At 34.8% G+C, this 23,999-nt stretch overlaps 1 protein-coding gene across 3 annotated transcripts; it reads left to right on the forward strand.

Annotated features, from left to right (window-relative positions):
- Positions 1-10,155: 10,155 nt before the first annotated feature.
- LOC110820469 (8-amino-7-oxononanoate synthase-like) lies at positions 10,156-23,070 on the forward strand. 3 transcript variants are annotated; one of them, XM_088210896.1, is made up of 11 exons: positions 10,163-10,726; positions 11,138-11,283; positions 11,396-11,503; positions 12,133-12,371; positions 12,467-12,508; positions 12,713-12,800; positions 12,948-13,081; positions 20,888-20,976; positions 21,378-21,528; positions 21,645-21,713; positions 22,557-22,686. In XM_088210896.1, exons 1-11 carry the CDS (start codon positions 10,480-10,482, stop codon positions 22,645-22,647), a joined length of 1,404 nt encoding a protein of 467 aa, XP_088067022.1. In that variant the 5' UTR covers positions 10,163-10,479; the 3' UTR covers positions 22,648-22,686. The 3 variants fall into 3 exon arrangements, with proteins under 3 accessions (XP_088067023.1, XP_088067022.1, XP_088067021.1); XM_088210895.1 differs by lacking the exon at positions 22,557-22,686 and adding an exon at positions 22,693-23,070 and having other exon boundaries at positions 10,169-10,726; XM_088210897.1 differs by lacking the exons at positions 21,645-21,713; positions 22,557-22,686 and having other exon boundaries at positions 10,156-10,726; positions 21,352-21,491.
- The last annotated feature ends 929 nt before the right edge of the window (positions 23,071-23,999 follow it).

The following is a 23,999-nucleotide window of genomic DNA, read 5'->3' on the forward strand; positions in this document are numbered from 1 at the left end:
GCTATATGGAATTGAGACGAGTTAATGGAATATATATATATATATATGTATATGTATATATATAGGCGGAAAGTTATGAATAAAAAGATAGATATAGTAGTATAATGAATATAGATTATCAATGTGTCTTATTACTAATATAGTAATACATAGTATATATAGTAATATATCTTACTAATATATAACGCTATTACTAATACATTTTATTATATACTAAGACATTTACCAAAAAATGTATATATATATATATATACCAAGACATTGTTGTTATGCTGTTGATATAAATGTGCTAAAACATATAATAAACATATATATTATATTGGTAACATTTATAATGACTCAGAGTCCCAAAACAATTAGCCCACCAATTTTAGTTCTAAATTATTAGTAAATATAAATTCAATTTATTAATAATATGTAAATTAAGAGGTTAATATTTTATAAATGATATTAGAATTCTCTACAAACCCACTATTTTGCATATAATGCTATGGAGAAAAGACTAATATATATATATATATATGTAAAAAAAATATATATATATATATTTAAAAATCACTAACAACTACCCTTTGACCAATGAATCAAGTCTATAGTGAATTCGAAGTTTGATCCAAATTATATTATATATATATATATTTTAATGGCAATAGAGCCAAAAAAATTATATAATCGATTATGTAGTATCATTTTTACAAAAATAATAGGTTGGAAATAACTAAGAAGTCAGAGAAAATTTTTATTTATATATGACTAATTAACAAGTTTAGCTATAACGTGTCAATACCATATATATATGTATATGTATATGTATATGTATATGTATGTATGTATACATAGAATAACATGTAAAACACTTAATTTCAGGGAGTGGAAAATGTCCCTTCTTGTCCCCCTTCCCTTAATTCACTGTGACTTAGAAGGATCTAGTGGGCGGATTATTCATTTTTTATATGATAATATTTATTTATTTTATTTTTAATTAATTACAAATTTTAAAATTATACACATATGAAATTTTGGATCACATATTGTTTTTATATTTTTTACTTCTGTATAATTTTGTTCATATTTACATTATATATATATATTTTTTTATATAATTAGAAAACTATATTCTGTTCATAAAATAAGACAGAAATCTAGTTAAAAACATAATAATTAGGGGAAGGAAAATATAAGACAAATTAAGTATTAGTCAAATACATATATTAATGGGTATACAGATAAGGACAAAAAAGTAAAAGTCTAAATAAATCTCTATATATAATAGAATTAAATATGAATTATGGGTTATATTTTTTTTTTTATGTATGTATAGGTAAAGTGGTTTGAGGGTGTAGTTGTGGAGTTGGACCAAATTATAAATAAAAAAAAAAAAAGTCATTGGATTTATTTTAATTGTAACCAATAAGCATGAATTATGGAGGTGTGTTTTTGATGGCTTAGATTCCTAATCAGATGCTGCGTTGACTCATCCCCTTGAAATGTCAAACACCCTACAAAGTTTTTTTGAGCCGCCATTATGTATAATACAAGAATATATACGTTGACCAACTCAGTTTAAGCTAGAGTCTTAGCTAAGTGGGTGGGGAATATATAATGCACACAATTATTTTCACTATGTCCTTTATTTTTTAATTTCCAAAATAAATTACATAGAAAAAATTTCCAATGTTTTTTTTTTTTTGAGCTCAATTTCCAATGTTAATCACTTACATTTTATGTGTTATTATAGTATAAAATGTACATATCAGCAATAATATATATTTTTTTGAAAATAACCCAAGTTCATTAAAGCATCTATAATAAACCCCAACTAAGAACCATCTTCCTCAATGGACATCAAAGCTGTTTTCACCTTCTGGGCATCCGCTTTCAGGATGTCTGGTCCATTGACGTTTGAGAGTATATACTGCATCGCACTTCAGTTGCCCAACAATCCAGCTAAGTAAGGTGAACGACACCCTTGTAACCCACCAGAGAACACTAGCAACACTGTTCCTGAAGAATCTCGGATGACTGCTCCGTACCCTGCCTCAGAACCGACATCGAAAATAGTTCCATCAACATTGTATTTCCAAAGTCCTGATGCTGGAGCTTGTCATACAGAGGGAATGGGTGAAGTTTGTTGTTGTTGCACGTTACATATATCACGGATTTCCTTCGCTTGTCTCCGTTCAGTTAAAGAATTTCCTCATTAAGAAGATGGACGTCTGATAGGCAAACATCCTTCTTGTCTACAGAAATTCATTCCGTTCCAGCGAGGTACGCCATAAGCAGCAAAGTATTTCCACTATTGCCTACTTCGGTAGGTTCTTGACGTTTAGCTCCGTCCATCCAAGCAAACCTCTTAGCTGAGTTGACTGTAATTGAATGCCCAGTAACCTCCAGCAGCCTCTAGCTTTTTCACATTCAAAGAAAGTATGCAAAATGGTTTCCTCTTTACTGCATCTTGGACATGTATTAATAATCCCAATACCCTTCTCTCTTAGTCTGGATTTTACAAGTAGGATGTTGTTCAACAATCTCCATGTGAAGCTCTTTTCTTTAGGAGGGACTTCAGCACTCCAAATGTATTTTCACAAATAAAATGTATTCATTGCATGATTTGCATGAATGCCTTTTAAGTGTTGGTATGCTGACTTTACGGTGTAACTACCATCCTTCGAGTAGACCCAGGTATATTTATCCTCCCTACGTCTCAAGCTCAACAAGATACTGACGATGAACACATTTTCCTCTTTCCCAAACAAGACCCTGATCATATCTGAGTTCCAGCTCAACAAATCCTTGTTCATAAGGTCACATACATATATATCTGTAAGGCCTTCGATGCATGGGCTTTGGACTTAGAAATCTTGCTCTCTAGGCATCCACGAGTCCTTCCATACTCTAACACTCTCCTCGCTTCCTATAACCCATCTCAAGCCACTCATCAAGAGATCTTTAGCTACAAACAGACTCCTCCAAGTGAAACTGGGTTTGGAATCCAACCTTGTAGTTAACATATCCCCTTGAGGTAAGTATCTACCTTTGAACGTTCTAGCAATTAAGGAGTCCGGGTTGCTAAAAATCCTCCAACATTGTTTGCCGAGTATCTGACGGAAACCCATGCCACATTCTTCCTTGCTTTTGCATATATATTCCAACGATAGCCAATGCAGATTTCTTCGACCATTTTTTTTTATACCCAACCAAAAAATGTTCATCATGCGTTGAAGTTCTTCACACATAAGTGATGGAATGTGAAACCCCCCCCCCCCCCCCCCCCCATACAAAAAGTTGGGAAAGCTTGCGTTATTGATTTGAGTAAAATCTCCTTCCCTAGCTTGGGGAAGTCTTTAGTATGCTAGCCCTTCAAACGTTTGCTAAGTGTAATATTCTTACGTGGAAATTTGCTGCTTGCAAAAACTAATTACGTAACTTTTGTAGAGAGAGAAAGTAAGAGAGAGAGTGCACAGAAACAGAGCATAACCCTGCAAAGTTCTCTGTTTCTGTGTTTCGGTAAAATTTTGAGAAGATGATGCAAGAAAAATGGCTATGATTTCATTCATGTTTGCATGGCTTAAATAAACTAAATTATAATCACAGATCCTGTTTTTTCGTGAAAGTGATGATCTTGTACACAAACTCAATTCCATTCTTATCCAGTACAATATAATTCAAGGAAACTTAAATTTAAAATTCAAATGCAAGTTGATAAGAATAGATTTTAATTGATTCTTAATAATCTAACACTCCTCCTTAAGAATCAATCCCTACAATTCCTAACTTCCTTCTCATCATTTTGAATTTTCCTTTTCCAAGCGGCTTTGTCAGAATGTCCGCCAGTTGCTCATCGGATGAGTAATAAGTAAGCTTGATTTCACCACTCTTTTCAGCATCTCTAATTGCATGGAACTTCACATTAATGTGCTTAGTTCAACCATGCATCATTGGGTTCTTAGCAATTGCAATGGCTGACTTATTATCCACCAAAATTTCGGTTGACAGAGACGCATCCAACTTTAGATCATGTATTACTTTCCTTAGCCACACCGCCTGATTTGCAGCACCTATAGTAGCAATATATTCAACTTCAGCTGTAGATTGAGCAACCACTTCTTGCTTCTTAGATGCCCAGGAGAAACACTAGAGCCAAATGAAAATAAATAACCAGAAGTATTGCGTGCATCGTCTAGACTCCCTGCCCAGTCACTGTTAGTATACCCTAGTAACCTTCCTTCTCCCTTTGTCTCATATAGAATTCTATAATTTTGGGTACCCTTAAGATACCTTAATACATGCTTTGTCGCTGCCATGTGAGATTGTTTTGGAGATGACATAAATCATGACAGCAAACTCACAGCAAACAGCATATCCGACCTTAAAACAGTGAGATACAGCAAGCTTCTAATTAAGCTTCTGTACCTTGCCTCATCCACTTTATCACCTGTTTCATCCTTAGTTAACTTTAAGTTTGGAATTAATAGAGTAGAGACAGCTTTACACTCAATCAAGCTGAACTTTTTAAGTATTTCACGTGTATACTTTGCTTGAGACAGAAAAATCTCGTTTTGAGCTTGCTTTATTTCTATCCCTAGGAAGTATGTTACTTCACTTAGGTTGGACATCTCAAACATCTCCTCAAGCTGTCCTTTGAATTCTTCCATTTTACATCAATCATTACCTGTCACCAGTATGTCATCTACATAAATGGTAGTGATCAGATTCCAACCATTTTCATCGTGTTTTGCATATAGTGTTGTTTCTACCTTACTCCTTTTAAATCCATAATACAGTAGGTACTCGTCCAGCTTCTGGTACCAAGCTGGTGGAGCTTGCTTAAGGCCATACATAGCCTTATATAGCAGATAAACATGATCCTTTTTTCCCCCAATAGTGAATCCATCCGGTTGATCAACATAAATTTCTTCTTGGAGATCACCATTTAGGAATGCAGACTTGATGTCCAGGTACATAACCTGCCACTGTGAATGCGCTGCTACTGCCAGGATCATTATGATGGTTTCATGTCTTGTAACTAGAGCGAAAGTGTCCCCAAAGTTAACTCCTATAGTCTGGGCATATCCCTTCACCACCAGCCTAGCTTTGTGTTGATTTACAGAGCCATCGGAATTTAACTTGAGTCTGTAAATCCACTTGACACCGATTATCTTCTTACCTTCTGGCTTAGGGATCAAAGTCCAGGTTTTGTTCTTTGTGATCATAGCAATCTCCTCCATCATAGAATCCTTCCAAGAGGAATGTGTGGATACCTCTTGATAGGTTGCAGGTTCTTTGAAGGCAAAATTGCATGATTCGTATATCTTAGAGAGACTTCTCATCCTAACTCCATTAGTACTTCCATCATCTCCAACTTCCTCATCATGTTCCAATTCAAAAGGGAATGAAGCTGGTACAGATTCATCTCCTCTTGTCACCAGTTTTCCTACCTCATCACGTTTTATTTTTTCTTCTACCCAATTCCAGTGTGAGCCTTCATCAATCACGACATCTCTTCTAATCATAAGCTTTCTAGAGCTCAGCATATACACCCGGTACTCCTTTGTTTCTATACTATAGCCGAGAAGAATTTCAAGCTCTCCCTTGTCATCTAACTTTATTCTTTTTTCATCAGAAATCAGGCTGTAACAGACTGAGCCAAAGATCTTAATGTGGGTAGTCTTGGGCTTCCTGTCATGCCAAGCTTCAAATGGAGTCATCTTCTCCAAGGCACGAGTGGGTAACTGATTAAGCAAGTAAACAGATGTGTTTACTGCTTCAGCTCAGAACTGTTTGGGCAAGTGTTTGTCATTCATCAGACATCTCCCTGTTTCCACCACAGTTCTGTTCTTCCTTTCAGCAACGCCGTTTTGCTGTGGTGAGTAGGGGGCAGCAAGTTGCATTTTGATCCCTTGAGAGCTACAAAAATTCCTGAATTCCTATGAATTATACTCAAATGCATTATCAGTTCTTAACATTTTGAGAAAACACCCACTTTCTTTTTCTGCAATCAATTTAAACTCCTTAACTTACCAAACACTTCTGCTTTATTTTTGAGAAAGTAAACCCAGGCCTTCCATGTCTGATCGTCAATAAAAAGGGAGAAATACTTGCTCCCATTTAAGGAGTCTTGGCTCATTGGCCCGCAAATATCATAGTGAACAAGTTGAAGTTTTTCTGTTGCTCGTGTGCTGGCTTGTGCAGGAAATGGTGTTCTATGCATCTTGCTCATTTGGCATACACTGCAGACAGTGTTGGTTTCACTAAGTGAAGGGGGGTTGAGACTCAAGTTCTCAATTTGCAACTTCTTCAAGTCGGACAAATGATAATGTCCAAACTTTCTGTGCCAAATTTTACCCTCATTTGCACTATCATAACAGGCCATGTGTGTTGGCCTCTTCATGCACAGCAGGTAATTCTGATTAATCTTTGGTGCTGTTTCGATCTGCTTCCCATCAGGATCATAAATCCTGCAGCATTTACTCTAAAAAAGAACCTTATACTCATTATTTGTCATTTGATTCACACTTAACAAATTTTGCTTTAATGTAGGTACAAAAAGCACATGAGTAATATGTCGTGTACCTAGGTGTGTATTCACAGAGACAGTGCCCTTATCTTCTGCATTCTCGAACTTGCCATTTTTTAACCTCACTTTGTCTTTCAGAGCTTTGTTTAGATAGGTGAACATGGACTCGTTCTTGCACATGTGGGATGTACACCCACAGTCAACAATCCATTTTGTGTCATCTTCGTCTATTACTTTATTTAAGGCCACATACAAGTTTGGCGAGACTTCACCAGTTGCTTCGGTGATGTTTGCTTGCTGAGGTTCTCCTTTAGGTTGACCTTCATTCTGCTTCTGCTTCAGCCTACAGTTTCTTTCTTTGTGGCCAAGCCTTTTACAGAAGTGGCACTGAATTGCCTTCTTGTCCTTGTACCAACAATCCTTTTCTAGATGGTTGGTCAAGATGCAAATTTTGTAAGGAGAAAATTTTGATTGCTTACCTCTGTTTTGGTTTCCTTGTTTCTTCCCGGTTGAGATTTTCTCTTCAGTCTGCTTTCCTTTGTTCTCAATTCCAGCTTTGGCTCTTATGAACAAGGCTCCTTCTGTGTAATTGGTTTCCTTCATGTTGGTTCGCTGCTCCTGCGAATCCAGCTTATTGATAAGCTCAGCTGCAGTGATGGTATCAGTATCATTCAGCTCCTCCAACACATAGATTTTGGACTCAAATCGAGTTGGTAAACTAATTAGGATATGTTCTACCACCCGTAAGTTAGGAAAGTTCTCTCCCAACAGCTTTATCTTGTTCACAATATCCATTAGCTTTGTTGAATACTGTCTTACTGTTTCATCTTCTCTCATTCGCAGCGTCGTAAATTCTCCTTTCAATTTTAGCAACTGTGTTCTTCTGTTTCTGGTACCACCTTCAAATTCTTTTCTGATTTTGTCTTAGGTCGACTTAGGGGTTTTGTAGGGCATGATCTTACTAAATACTGCATTTGAGACTGCCGAGTGAATGTAGGTAAGCGCACGAGGCCTTTTCATAACCTCATTTTCATGTCTTTTGATCTGGGTTAAGGACGTCGTGTCCCGCAGTGGACGTGGCTCGGTGTCATTGAGAACCGCATCTTAGAGGTTTAGTGATTGCAAATATATCTCCATCTTCAGCGCCCAAACATGGTAATTTTCACCATTGAAATATGGAGGTGCAGATGAGCCAGAATAGGTTGCCATTTTTGTAACGGGTTTTTGAGATTTTTGGATTGATGGATAGGCTTTATTCTTTTCACAGATCTCTCGAGACAAGAAGCTCTGATACCATGTAATATTTTTACGTGAAAATTTGCTACTTGTAAAAACTAATTATGTAGCTTTTGTAGAAAGAGAAAGTAAGAGAGAGAAAGGGGACAAAAACAGAGCATAACCCTGCAAAGTTCTCTGTTTCTGTGCTTCGGTAAAATTTTGAGAAGATGATGCAAGAAAAAGGGCTACGATTTCATTCATGTTTGCATGGCTTAAATAAACCAATTTACAATCACAGATCTTGTTTTTTCGTGCAAGTGATGATCTTGTACACAAACTCAATTCCACCCTTATCCGGTTACAACATAATTCAAGGAAACTTAAATTTAAAATTCAAATACAAGTTGATAAGAATAGATTTTAACTGATTCTTAATAATCTAACACTAAGCATATCCTTGAGGAAGCTAAAAATACTTCTTTTACTTCGGCCTACCTAGGATGGTAAAGCAAGATACCTCTCATGATCAATACTATTGTGCACGCCTATAATGTTGTTTAAGAATGACTGAAGTTTTAAAGGGCTATTTACACTAAAATAGGTATTAGATTTCTGGAAGTTAATTGCTTGGCCCGAGGCGATCTCGTACTGGTGAAGAATTTGCTTAACTCGTATATATTCATCCATGTTGGCCCTGAAAAAGAAGAATGAGTCATGTGTAAATAGTAAATGGGAGATGTTGGGGCTCTGTGGACAGACCCGAACTCCATGAATTCTCTCGGCCGCCTCTACTTTCCCAAATAAAATAAACAATCACTCTGCATAAAGAGTAAATAGATAAGGGGACAAGGGGTCTTTTTGCCAACAAACTCTGTAGGGGATAATTGGGTCAATCTCCCTACGACTGAAGTTCACCAAATACGAAAACGAAGTCACACAAGTCATCATCAGACTTACGCATTTTCTGTCAAAACCGAATGTGAGGAGTAATAATAATAAATTTAAATATATGTTACTAATGTAAATTAAAATATTATTAATTAAATTAATTTATTATAATAATTATTGACATGTAATAGTTAAAAATAATATTAATTAAATAAATGTGTATTAATTAACTTGGTACAAAAATAATTAAATTGATAGAAAGGTGCACGCATCTAATAAAATAATTAATAGTGTTTGATGATGTGATTAATCACATATTTATCTAAAAGAGTATATATTTATATGCACATATAATATACAATGTATCTATAATTAAATTAATTAAATTAGTAATTGATATGCATCTAATTAAACTCTCTTGGTACCCAAAATATACAACAAGAGACAAAAGAAATATACAAATTTGAAACCTCAACAACAGATTCTTCAATAGCCCATTTCGGGTATATAAATTAATCCTCTTTACATTCTTAATTAATTAATACTAAATCTTCATATATATATATATATATATATATATATATATATATATATACAGACGTGATTTTATAACCAATAATCTTTACAGACATCTAATTGTAAAACAAAGTAAATAAATGATTCCTAACAATTACATTATTTTCTAAAGACTAAACTCATTCACACTGCCACAAATTTTACAAAGTTTACTGTTCATACTAAAATATTCCAAATCATGGAAATTAATATTATATCAATATTAACCTTATCTTCCCTTATTCTTCATAATTACATTGGTGCCACTGTATTTTAAAAGTTTAACCTACAAATTATATAATTAAACATCTTATTCTTTATGAGTAAGTTCTCACAATTACTGTCATAATAACTCATAATTTTTCTCTATTTTTCACAATATACTCATAGTAGCTATTTTCTAGGTGGAGTTAGCAAGCAAAAATCAGGTCATATATAGAGGTTAATTATGGCTTCATTGTCTCTGTTGTCTTAGAATTTATTTAGCTTCGTAATTTCTCATTCTAATATCCACACAATTTATTTTTATTATGACAATCTTAAAATATACATACCTGTGTCTTAATTAAATTTAAAAAGATATATATATATATATATATATATATGTACACCTACATATGCATGTATATCAAAAACCATTCTCAAACTTTGGTATATGAAAATTCTATATCTAATACTCATTTAAATAAAATTATCTTATACGTCTTAAAAAATTATCTCAAGACATAAAATGTTTGAGAAATTTCATCAATATTATATATACAGTCTACTTTTCCTATGCATCTAATGATGATTTGTTGTTAGTGAATCTCAAAAATAAAAAGGCTAAACACAACACAATTTACGTAAGTAAGCCGAGTGCATATGGGGTCATGAAAAAAAAACTTTGTTTGTGGATGGGTTAACGAGAACACCATTGTGGAGAAGGATTTCAACTATTTCTTCAACGAAATTAAATTGTAATCTATTATTGCCACTATATATATAATAATTTATTGAACGAAATTCAATCTCATCTCGGTAGTTTTATTAACATTAAACCAATTAAATCAAATACTTTTGTCACCCCCACAAAAACTTGATCCCTTCATAGCATTTCTAATGGGCCCTCCATCTTCAAAGCCACCTTGATCCCTCCACTAGCATCGTGTCTGCGTTCGCATTCAGCGAGCTAACTAGCCTCTCATTGTTAATCCTGTTATACCTAACAAAACTACTCTCCAATTTTCTTTTCAGGAGCTACCTACTCTACTCTCCCGTTCTCTCTTTCTGACCTTCCATTTTCATTGTACTTCGCGAAAATGGAGCAGGGCTCATGGGATCAGTGGGTAGAAGACGCACTTACAAAGCTTGAGTCCTTGAAAGTATTGCGATCTCTAAGACCCATTTACCTTTCCACTGAACAACAATCACGGAGCCAAGAACCAAGAGCTAATGACGAGGAATACCAGGTGTTCGATGAAATGCAGGCATGGGATAGATCCTCTGTTGAGGTATCAATCTCAGAACCCACCTTTCAGAGATGGCTCCATGACATCCCCAGTTCCGGTAACTTCCTTCTCTGTATCCCATTTGTGTTGCTTACAAACGCAACATACAGAGTGTTGGTCTATTTCGTTTTATTCACTGCTTCTTCTCTCTCTCTTTTTAGTTTTTTTGTTAAGTTGGTGTCTTTTTTTTTTTTTTTTGGAGAAAAAGAACACTGCTTCTAGTTTGTGGCTTTAAACTGCGTATTACCTTGAGTCTAATCATATCTGCTGGGAAGGATTGAAGTGCTAGGGTGTCAACAGAAACAGAGTTACTTTGACTTACCAACTAATCGTGTTTAACAGTTGGGTTATTTGCTTTTCGCTTCACTAAAATGAATGAAGATGGGGTATAAATTACGTTTGTTGTATACAGAAATATTTGTTAGAGCAAAGAATTATTAATGTATTCCAAACTCACTTTCTGTTATAGGAGACGAGATTGTTGTTAGGGATGGAGTTGCTGATGGTAAAGTTGGCTCGGGTGAAATGCAGCAATTCAGGAGGCTTCTTTTATTCTCTGGAAATGATTACTTGGGATTGAGTTCACATCCCACAATTAGGAATGCTGCTGCAAAAGCACGTTTCATGTTTTTATCATTTTTTCCCTTGTTTTCCTGATCAATTATTTACCATACTTTTTCTCCCCCAATTTAAGGCTAATACATTTAGAATTACACTTTACAAACAGGCGGCTCGAGAACATGGAATGGGCCCGAGGGGTTCCGCTTTAGTCTGCGGGTATACCAATTATCATAGGTTACTAGAGTCATGCTTGGCAGACTTAAAGAAGAAGGAGGTACGGCTGCATTATTTTTTTTTTAAATTTCTATAGTTGTGGTTTTCTTGATATATCAAGGCATATGCCAAGTGGTTACTTTGTTCAGGCAAAGGGCATTTGTAAAATGTTTTATGGAACTAAGGTGTTAAGATTTATGGCCTTCTCCTGTTTCTTGTTTGCCTATCTGCCCATTTTTTTGACTTAGTTCTGTTTATCCTGGATAACAAGATGAAGAGGAAACAAGAAATCATTATTGAACTAGTAGGTTGCATAAGAAGAGGAAAGATTTTGATTTAGAATGCTGATAATTTGGCAACTTAAAGAGCATGATGATCATTTATTTCATTAATAGGAAGTTCAGTACTTTGTGACTCATCCTAAGATACCTCATCATCAGTTCAATACTATTCTTCATATTCTTTTTTCTGTCAACTTTGTTTGTGACTCATCTTTAGATTCTCCATCATCTTCAATACCATTATTCAAATTCTCCTCTCTATCAACTCTGTTTGTGACTCATCCTAAAAGACCCCATCATCAGTTCAACACTATTATGCATATTCTTTTCTGTATCAACTCTGTTTGTTACTCATCCTAAGATACCTCACTAAGAACTGATGAGGTCTTGCTTTCGATCTGTGTTCTAGGATTGCCTTCTTTGTCCTACAGGATTTGCTGCCAATATGGCCTTGATGGTAGCAATTGGAAGTGTTGGCTCTCTCTTGGCTAGGGGTCAGAAACCTTTGAAGGAAGAAAAAGTTGCAATTTTTTCTGATGCACTGAATCATGCATCAATAATTGATGGAATCCATCTTGTCGAACGACGAGGAAGTGTTGAAGTTTTTGTATATAGACACTGTGACATGTTCCATCTTGATGCTTTGCTGTAATTGCTTTTCCAGTTCACTTCTCTCATTCCTTTTCATTTGATTTATTCCATCTAGTGTTTTATGTCAAGGCCAACTATTAGTATTTGAACAGGTCAACTTGCAGAGTTAAGAAAAAAGTTGTTGTCACTGACAGGTTAGTCTTTTTAAACAAATTATTATTCTTAGTAATAAACCCTATGCTACCTTTTTTATTAAATGATCTGATACTATTTAGCACTCTTTTAGGTAAATTTTTGCCCCTTCAACTATTGTAACCATACCTTGGATGCTTTGCATGATCAAAATTATATGTCTCTCCCTGACTTTAGTGGATCTCTTCTTCTCTTCCTTGTTACAGCTTATTTAGTATGGATGGAGACTTTGCACCAATAGTTGAGCTTGCTAAGCTTCGTAAGAAGCATGGCTTTCTATTAGTCATCGATGATGTAAGTCATCTTGAATTTAGAGGTGGTAATGGGACTATAAGGAGGGGTTAGAAGTCTTATGCGGGCTTGAAACTTTGTTATTGACAAATTTAATTTGGTGTAATTTTTTCTCATTACTATTATTTTCTTTAATCCATGATTTGTCAGGCCCATGGAACTTTTGTGTGTGGCAAAAGGGGTGGGGGAGTGGCTGAGAAATTTAATTGTGAAAAAGATGTTGACCTATGTGTTGGCACTTTGAGTAAGGCAGCTGGTTGTCATGGTGGATTCATAGCATGCAGGTAAAATTCATTTCCATTTCATTTTTTGTGCTGGTCCAGAGTTGTGGGTAACAGAAGTAAATAAATTAATGATTCTGGAGTTAATCAATAGAACACTATCATATTGCATACTCATTGCATTTAATGGTATTTAATTATTTTCTTTTTGTTGCTGCTTGTTTATACTCTATGGTTCGCTTTAGGATTTTGTTAGATGACCTAAAATTGTGAATTTTTTTCTTTCCATTTTTGTTGCGTAAATCATTTTCAATTTTAACGATCATTATTCAAATAACAGAGGATAAGCCTGATCATATTCTCCTAGTCTAAGTGTATCATGGACTTTGTGAATGCCAAATAACAGAGGATGTGCATGCAAAGAATTTGATTAATCTGAAACTCTCTTAGATTGTTGGTTTTTTTTTTGGTAGGAACCATGTCCAGATGCGATTTAGGCCTGAGATATGAGATCATCCTTGTTATGTGGAGAAATTCTACTACATGCACTGTCGTTCATCAGACATCCAATGTTACTGTCCAAGGGCTGAAGTAGGCGGAACTAAAGTTTTCCTGTGATAGGAAAACAAAGGGACAAAACGAACTTGACAACTTTTATACTTCTAGAGCTGATGTTGAAGCCCAAAAAGAAGTGAAGGAAAGTTTTACAAAATGATTGGAATGGGCAGATTCACAGTTGATGAAAACCTTGGATCTTTTGTTAGAGAAGTTAACAGATTTGAAAAAATTCAATAAATCTAGGTAAGTAGGCACATGAATTGGAAGAAGTCTGAAATAAGGAATCAATAGTGAGCAAATTCCAAATTCCAAGTACCATTCTGCACAATCCCATGAAAGGTAGAAAAGCTAGTTATCAAGTTTTTTGAGTAAAGGTGGTCATAAAATATGATGGAAGATGTATGACAAGTGAGAATATCTTTTTTTGGGTGGCTGAAGTTGATAACCAGAGTGTGCCTACTGCCAACACTTCCTCTTGTTGATTTTGTGGTGCCTACTTGGTTTCACCTTCTCTTTGAATCCACACTTTTGAAATACATGCCCAAGGATTCAATTTCTTGATGCCTTGTAACTAAAACTTGAGGTTATTACCATTTGGGGGAGAGCAATGCCGAATAGGAAGACATTAAAATGGAAGAATAACATTATTAGGAAATATTAGCGGAATAACTGTTGACTATGACATTGTACTCATTATTAGAAATATTTTGGTTACAGAGGCAATTATTAAGTAGTCTGGAAGGTTAAGACTTATTTAGGAAACTTCAGTTTTTATTCTAGCAGATGTATCTTTTGAAATTCTACAATTGAAGACATCTTTCTGTATATGGTTATGTTGTTGGTGCCCATACAAATTACAAAGACTACCTCTAGCGTAGTATCGTTCAACCTCATTATTGATCATTCTTAAGAATCTTTTCTACTTCTCTATTTCTTGCTTAACTTTTGTTTCCCTTCACCCTCTCCTTGTCCTGCATCAAAGTAGTTTCCATCTCTTTGTGTGTGTGAAGGAAGCCGCTTAAAGTTATGAAAGGAAGAAGGGTAAAAGGGTAAATAGGTGTGAGGAAAGAGGGTAATTTTGTACTTCGGTTACGGCATAGATTTTTGTTTTCATTCGGTTGTAACCATAAATGATGCGTGCAACTAACCGGTGCACCCCTATACCTATATAAACGACTTCCTGGTGGGAAGGAAAGCGTGGATTTCTCTCTCGACTCCCTCTTAAAGCGTGAATTTCGCTTTCAACTCCTCTTTCCCTCTTTCTTCGTCCTTATCCCTATTATGCTTAACCAATGTAGTCACGAACCCATGAGAAGGTTCTTGAATAGTTGGCACTGGAGCCATTAAAATCTGGTGAAAGCCATGCTTCTGTAGCATCACGAACTCGGTCCAAATGAAAATTCGTTGTGATGGAGCAAGGCAAGATGCAACCAGTGGAGGATTCCGTAAAGGAGGTCGATCAATAACTCACAGAATTCATGATTGAGGTGTACAAAACACATCTCAAAATCAAACAATAATTTGATTAAATAGTTGAAATGTTACGTGGTAGTATGAACCAATGAGTCAAACAACCAGACCAATCACTCACTGTCAGCTATTACAAAAGGAAGAGGAATTCTTCCCTCACAAGCAATGCATGACCCTGAGGATATACCTTCCCATACGTGCATTGAGACTTAAGGTGGAAATCCTTTTGTTTGAAGGAATTAATCCTACGGTTTGGGTAAGGTGGTGCAGCAAGTATTTCTTAGTTCGTGGCACACTAGATGAACTAAAGATCAAAGTTGCTTACCATTTCTTAGGTGAAGTCGCAGATGTGTGGTACCAAGGTTGGCTAACCAAAAAAAAAAAACCTTGAAACGAGAAGTGTTTGTGAAAGAACAGAAAATTGATTCTAAATCTCAAGATATCTTGAGAAATAGAAAATTTTCTTAAATATCAAATCTTACGGAAAAGGAAAACACTTGACAAAGAAGAAAATATCTTACTAGAATTTCTTGTCCAAAATCTCCATAATTAATTAACATCTTCTTTATTTAAAAAGGGAGATAATATCTATCCTATATTAATTGCAATTCTCTTAATTTTTTTAGTTTTCCTATTTTATTCTATATTTAAATTTTTTATGTAATTTCTCCATTAAATTTGGAGATTATTTTCCGTATTATTTACATGGCTTATACTATAAATAGGGAATCAATTTATAGTCGTAATAATTTAAGTTTCAATCAATAAAATTATGAATTTTTAGTTTTTAAATAATGAGATTTTCTTCAACTTTTTTGTTGAGTGGAGAATTGATGTCTACTTATTAAGGTAACTTATGGCGTCTTCATCATTATCTTTTCTCGAATTGATTTTAACTTATCAAAATTTTTTTTTGTGGCGTTCTATTTAATTCATTTATTACTATTATCTTCGTTTTCACTCCTTGTTGAGTGCAGGTTAAGTAGGAAGGATTTACTTAGGGCTTAGAATTTCTGGTTGCTGATGTATATGCGGGGTTTTAGATTCTATTAGTTGATCCTGTATTTTGCATCATCTGTCTTAAATTTGGCGATGTCACCAAGCCTTTTATTGAGGATTTTAATAAGCTCATGCAGACTAGAATTGTCTGGATTATCATAAACAATTTAAGCACTTCAGAGCTTTAGTGACCACAGATAACCTAACTCTATCAGAGAGATTCTTCATATCGAGTTTCATCAATGGTTTAAAACCAAAATCGCAGCCCATGATATGACTGTTTGAGCCATGGACACTCAACCAAGCATTTGAGCAGACTCTGTTTTAGGAATAATTCATCATCGAGATATTCAGCGCTTATTTTACGAGCGGTTCTCTTTAACATACTGCCTAGATAGAAAACACGGAAACTAGAGAATTGGAGCATTCCCCTAATTTTACTCTTGAAAACCCATTGAAAGAGACGGAGTAAAGAGAACAACCACCTCCTGTTACAAAGTCCATAGTCACTATTTTCTTGAACACGGATGCAAACCCAAAACTGTAATAGTTGTGGAAGAGTTAATCTCCTGTGAATGGGGGTTGAGGCGTCGTTAAAGGAATTGGTCACAGGAGAAGAGAACCACACGGACATATTCTCCATGCAAGCCATTGAAGGGATAGCCACCTTGAAAATTAGAGGAATGTTAAAAGGACATGAAGTTTTGGTTATTTTGGTCAGTGGTAGTTTACACTTGTTCTTTGATGAGAATGCTGCAAAGTGAATGAAGAATAAAGTGATGGATGAAAAATCTTTGACGGTGATGATGGCCAATGACCAAAAGATCTCTGGTAACATTGCGTGTCATGATGTTTCCTGGGTGATGCAAGGATACATATTTTGTTGCAATTTTCTTGTTATTGAGTAAGGCGGGTATGACATGATCTTGAGGGTTGATTGGATGAAGCAATTCAACCCCATGATTTTTTATTTTGTCAATGCTACTGTGAAGTTTCATTATGGTGATCTGTTAATAGTTCTCGAAGGAAGAGAGACGGGAAACCCTATCCAACTTAAAGGGGCTAACAACATAAAAATAGTTGAAACAGAAACATTCCATTAAGGGAGGGGCAGTCTTTCTAGTGATGGTGACAGAGTCCCCAGACACGGCAATGTAAAGGTCGAATGAAGCATTGGGAGCAATCCAAGGATGTCTTTGAGGAGTCCCTTTACCTAGGGCCTTTGATCATGCCATCTCTTTAACTCAAGAAAGGGTGGTCGTGAAGATACATTCCTATAGATATTCTTTTCATTAGGAAAAAGAGATAAAAAAGTAGTTCAGAAGATGTTTAGAAGATTCCATCATTCATCTTAGCCATAGTCCCTTCTCATCTCCTGTTCTGTTAGTAAAAAAGAAAGGTGGATCCTAGCGGTTTTGTGTTGACTATAGGTAGCTCGATTCTCTCATTGAACAAATTCTATATACCAATCATTAATGATTTATTAATAAATAATATAAAGCAGCAATCTTCTCAAAGTTGGACTTCCAAGCAGACTGTCACTAAAAAGTACAGTTTAGGAAAGAAGACATTCACAAAATAGCTTTTAGAATGCACCAGAGCCACTATGAATTTAGAGTGATGCCTTTTGGTCTCATCAATGCACCAAACAACCTTTCTAGCTCTCATGAACCATATCTTTAAGGCATTCATCTGAAAATTTATATTAGTCCTGTTTATAGTTCGAACACACAAGAGTATTACAAACAAGGAAGTACCAAAACTATTAAAGGTCCACCAAGCCATACGCCAAATTATCTAAAGAAGATTGAAGTAGTCATTTCTCAATAGGGGGTTAAGACAGTTTTGTAGAAGTTATTATAAATTAGCCACCACCAAGAACCTTGAAGGCACTCAGAGGATTTTTGGGATTGATATGGTATTATAGAAAACTCATACAGTATCATGATGTCATCACAAAGCTACTTATTGATTTACTGAAATAGAGAGCACTCTAGTGGAGCCCATATACCAACAAAGCTTTCCAACAACTCAAATTTTTCATGACCTCCAGTCCTGTCTTGTGCCAGCTAAAATTTGGAGATCTTTTTAATTTAGACACTAATGTCAATAATAAAGGTATTGGAGTTGTTTTAATGCAGGAAAGAAAACGTATAACCTTCGTTAGTAAGGCAACGTCTTTGAAATCAATCAGAATCTGTGTACGAGAAAGAACTCTTGAAAGTCTTACATGTAGTCAGATAGTGGAAGCATTATTTGGAGGATACCAAGTTTATTATCAAAACATGCCAAAAAATGCTCAGGTATCATCTAGATTAGCTGGTGCCCACAATGGTTCAATAGAGAGGGGTAATGAAATTGTTGGGATTGAATTATAGAATTCAGTATAAGCAAGGGTCAACCAACTCTGCACAAATGCCCTTTCAAGAAGAGAGAAGAGCATACTGAAGCAGAGGCGTGGTATGCCGTAATCACAACAACTTTGGCATGGATTTTTGAAATACTAACCAGTTACACCGAATCCTTTATTCAGCTCTAGTTAAGGAACTTCTGGTATCTCCTGATAGCAAGTCTCCATTTCACTTATATCAGGAGATCCTCCGTTCCAAATGGAGGTAGGTGATTGGAGGTAATATCCGGCTAAGGGTCTCAATGCCACAATTCAACTATAGATCGTCATTCAAGAATTAAAGCTATCTCTGAGCATACGAAAACAATACTTTTATCGGCATAGTATAAAGTACCAAATTAGTCAGTGGATAAAACGCTGTCACATTTGTCAATGATGTAAGGTAGAGAAGGTACCATTATTAGGGCTTCTTCAACCATTACTAGTTCCATCTCAAGCATGGAGCCATGTGTCTCTAGATTTCATTAAGCAACTTCGGATATCAGAAGCCAAGGATACAATACTGGTGGTGGTCAAATGTTTCATAAACAACGGTCATGTCATACCACTTTGCCACCTTTTCATAGGTCAAAAGGTAGCTTGGGTATACATAGACGCAATCATTGGCTGCATGGAATTTCATAGGTCCTGGTTTCTAATTGGAATATGGTATTCACTAGTTGTTTCTGAAGAGAATTGATGAAGGCCATGAGTGCAACCTTGCATCTCAGTTCCGCTTACCATTTGCAGATGGATAGCCAAATGGAGAGGCTCAACCAAAGAAACATATCACAGGAGCATGACCAATCAACAACTAAAAACATAGGCAAAATGACTAACGATTGCTGAATGGTGGTATAACCCTTCATACTACTCGAGTTTGCAAATGACCCTCTTTTAAGCTCTTTATGATTACACTTCTCCCCACTTCTTGGATGTCGTCGATCCACACCACGCTCATGATCAGTTGAAGCCTTCATAATGGAGAGAGATGAAGCTAATTGGGTAATTAAACAATATTTGTTGAAGGCTCAACTCCATACCAAACAATATGTTGATGCTTATCATAGTTAAAGTAGTTCTGAAGAACATGACTTTATGCTGCTCAAGCTTCAACCGTTCAGGCAAGGATTGGTCACACAAGATGAAAGTTCCAAGCTGTCTCCAAGATTCTATGGTCCTTTTGAAGTTCTACATAAAGTAGGACCAGTGGTATATTGGCTTAAATTACCCCATCCTCGCATATCCACCCAGTCTTCCATGTGTTCCAGTTAAAAAAAAACATTGTTGGTAATGAACTAGGGTAATAACCTACAATGGATAACTGGGAGGGTGTACCCAGTGTCCAACCTGAGAGAGTTCTGCAACGTAGGACCATTCCCCTCGGTGATCACAAAATGGAACAGGTCCTCATTTCCTGGGACGGTACTGCACAGGACGATTACACTTGGGAAGACTATTAGTATATGAGTCACCAATTTCCAAATCTCAACCTTGAAGATAAGGTTCCATTCAAGGGAAAAGTATTGTAAGGAAGCTGCTAAAAGTGCACCGAAGGAAGAAGGATAAAAGGGTAAACAGGTGTGAGGACAGAAGGCAATTTTGTACTTCCAGTTACGTGCATGGATTATTTTTTTTTTCATTTGGTTGTAGCCATAAAGGACTCACGCAACTGAAAGGCGCACCCCCTATACCTATATAAATGACTCACTGGTGGGAAGGAAAGCATGTTCAATTTGAAATTGAAATTGTAATTCAAATTTCTCTCTCGACTCCCTCTCTCTTCTTCCCTATCCCTATTCTGCTTAACCAATTCAGTCACGAACCCATGAGCAAGGTTCTTGACAATGTGCTGGTTAATATTATGTTTGGTCACTATGGGTGACACGGGTTAATGAATTCCTCCTTTTCTCTTTTGGAAAATATGTCAGAAGAAATGAGCCAGAATGCTTTCACTGATTAACTCCTGGTACAGAAGAATCTTATTAAATTCTGTGGTTGGCTGTTTTAATTAACCATGATGTAGATATCTTAACTTCACTTAAAACGAAGATGTTGACACTGCGCTATGTGAGCTGAATTCTACGAGATCGGAGAAAGAAAAAACTGAGGCTTTAAGACAAGATGGATATTTGAAGTCATTAGTGTTATAGTTCTGGTTCAAATTGCTGCTTTGATAAAAATATAACACACTTATTTCTCCTGTCAATACAAGTTTAATTACTCTTTTTGGGATAAGAAAGAAATACCAAACACTCTTGTGATATTTCATTATGATAGCATGAGATGAAATCAGTTCTTATCCTTAAGTTTCCTGAGGTTCATTTGATGATTCAGGGAAATGAGTTTATGTATGAATTAACAAGCTACATAAGGAATGACTTGAATGCTTCATGTACATCACTAGGTTTTATGACTTGGCTAACTACATTTTCCGAATGTTATATAAACAGCAAAAGATGGAAGAAACTCATTCAGTCAAGGGGTCGTTCTTTTATATTTTCAACTGCTACACCGGTTCCTGTTGTTGCTGCCGCATATGGTAAATTGAAGTATTTTTCCTTTACAGGCTGATTTTTAGGTGTGTGCTCCTGTTTTCAGTCTGCTTTAGTTAGTTGCACGTTGACAAGAGTTATAGCAGCATATAGAATGTGCTATATACTAGTAGGAATTCAAAATTGTTATGTGGGTGTGACAGGAAATGGATTATGTGCTGTTATTTTGTTCTTTTCATCCAGCAATACTATTAAGTGAAGGTATTCAATTAGGAATTTATGGCTTGTATGAGGAAAATCATCTGTTGCATGATGTTCCACAGATCCTAAAGTTCATTTCTTTATGTTCACTGTTCGAACTGAATATTGGTTTTTTATATTTTGAGCATATTCTCTGCCTTCTTTTGAATATATTTTTGTAGTTAACAATGTAAGTATGGCGTAGCAGCTGCTGTTATTGTGGCAAAAAAGGAAACATGGCGCAGGACTGCAATCTGGAATCGGGTGCGGGAGTTTAGTGATTACTGTGGAGTGCCAGTCACAAGCCCCATAATCTCTCTTATTATAGGGAGTGAAGAAAAGGCCCTACAAGCCAGCCGGTCTCTCTCTCTCTCCCCCTTTTTGTCTCACTGTCTCTCCCCCCTTTTGTCTCACTGTCTCTCCCTTTATTGTCATTGTTAAATTAAATTAGTCTTTTTCAACTGTCCTGGAACAGGCATTTGTTAAAATCTGGCTTCCACGTGGTAGCAGTTAGACCCCCAACAGTTCCTCCCAACTCATGCAGGTTTTTTGTTATCATTACCATTCTGTAATTTTCAGATGTAAGAGCAAAAAAATAGTTTCATCTCGGTGTTTTTTTCTTTGATGTGCCATCATTTTCTGAGTCTATCAGATATTCTGATCAAGTCATGGCACTTTTCCTTTGTGCTTCTGGCTAGACATTCATTTATCTAGTCTAAGACAAGGATATAGGTCGCAAAAGAATTGTAGCTTTGTATAGTGCTTAGAGGGAATTTTATGGGGAGCTAATTATAGCTTTGTATAGTGCATGGAGATAATATTATGGGGAGTTAGGCATGTAAGTAAACACGTCTTCGGCCCTTGGGTAAAGCTTTCTAGAATTGTTTTGAGCTTTGGCAGTTTTGACTCTTCATTGGCTCTCAAGTTTTCCAACACGGGAAATCACATCATGTGATTCAGAGAATAGTTAGTTGAGATTAATCCTACTCTCTTTTTTGGTAGACAGATGAAAGTAGATTTCTTTTCTAGTTGCGAGATATATTTGAATTAGCTTTTGAATAAGCACGCCCCTTATATTGACTTAATGCATTTAGAGCTTTACTCTTGGATTAGTATTTTTAAAAAAAATCGAATTTAGGTAATCAAGATAGAAATTTATTTCTTTTACCAACTAATTAATCCTTGTGGCAGATAAAATGGACTTTGATCAATCAAATATATCATAATAACCATATTTTATCTGACTTGAACCATATTTTATTTGATTTGGCTGATTTTGGTTAACATTTTGCTGTTATGGTTCCTTTCAGCTGCATATATAATGTTGCAAAGCAATAGTTAATCTTCTCAATTTCTTGGTTTCTTTTTGTTTATCTTTTACTTCTAGGTTACGGGTGACTCTAAGTGCAGCTCATACTGCAGAAGATGTAAAAAAGCTGTTATCAGCTGCATATATAATGTTGCAAAACAATAGTTAATCTTCTCAATTTCTTGGTTTCTTTTTGTTTATCTTTTACTTCTAGGTTACGGGTGACTCTAAGTGCAGCTCATACTGCAGAAGATGTAAAAAAGCTGTTAGCCACACTCTCAGATTGCATCAGTATTGGAGAAATTAAGAATCATAGCACAAATCTTGTATATGCTAAGCTCTAGAAATCAACTGCCAACCATACCTGGAAGAATGAGAGTGCACCATCCCAGGAAGCTGTTAACTATATTTTGTTTTTTTAGTTAAAAATACTACTTTATCAGGAGTCATGCCACTCCTTGTCTACAGAGATTGTCCCGCATACTCTGTTTTTTGGTGGAAAATTTCCATGAGAATTAACTCTTCTCGTAAAGTGATGTAATAAATACATGTGTAACTGTAATAAATAATTAAAAATATATTAGTTCTATTATTTTATTGAACAAAATTATATGGAAGAAAACACATTTCTAGTAAAAATATAAAAATTATGTTTTAGTTTTTAACAAAAATATGTAAAATGAATGAGATGGGAAAAAATATATATATATATCATCAGGAATTTATATATTGTAAATTCTTGAATTTATTACCAACTAAACAAAAATCATATAAAATAATAATATATTCAAAATTTATTTTTATATTTAAAATATTTTAGTTGATAACTATTATACATTATTATATTAAATAAATAGATAATTATTATATATTATTGTATTAACTGAGTAGATAACTCTTTATATTATCATATTAACTTTATTTTAATATATTTAAAATTATCTTTATTTTATAAAAATAAGTAAATAATTGTTGTAATATATATATATATATATATAAATTATTTAAAAAATAAAGAAATTGACACGTATGTGTTCACAGTATTTCTTATATATACATATTCATACTATTTTGTGCTGATTTCTTTACCATTATTCTACTGAGTAAGAAATTTAATATATGCTATACTTTTTCAATAAAAGTATTAAATATCTTATCTTTATTATTTAATCACTTTTGACTTATAAATTTTTTTGAGATATTTTTTAATTTTTATGATTTAAAATTAAATAAAGATAAAATTTTTCGGGTAAAAAGTAAAGATACATTTCATTTAAACTACATGTCTAGAAACTTATTCTAATTATATTTAGACCAAAAAAAAAAAAAAAAACTAATTTAAAATAATAAAATAATATTTTCAGATAAAGGTTATATATTATTTTTAATTTTTATTTCAAGTGTTCATTATCTTAATTACATCAAACATAATTTATTATCTGAAAAACGTAAATTGCATTTTAAAATAATTATGTTAATCATAAATAATAAACAACTTCTATAAAATAACGAAAAGAGTTT

Source organism: Carica papaya, chromosome 9 (assembly GCF_054855325.1).
Source record: "Carica papaya isolate Zhongbai chromosome 9, ASM5485532v1, whole genome shotgun sequence".
Lineage (NCBI taxonomy): Eukaryota > Viridiplantae > Streptophyta > Magnoliopsida > Brassicales > Caricaceae > Carica > Carica papaya.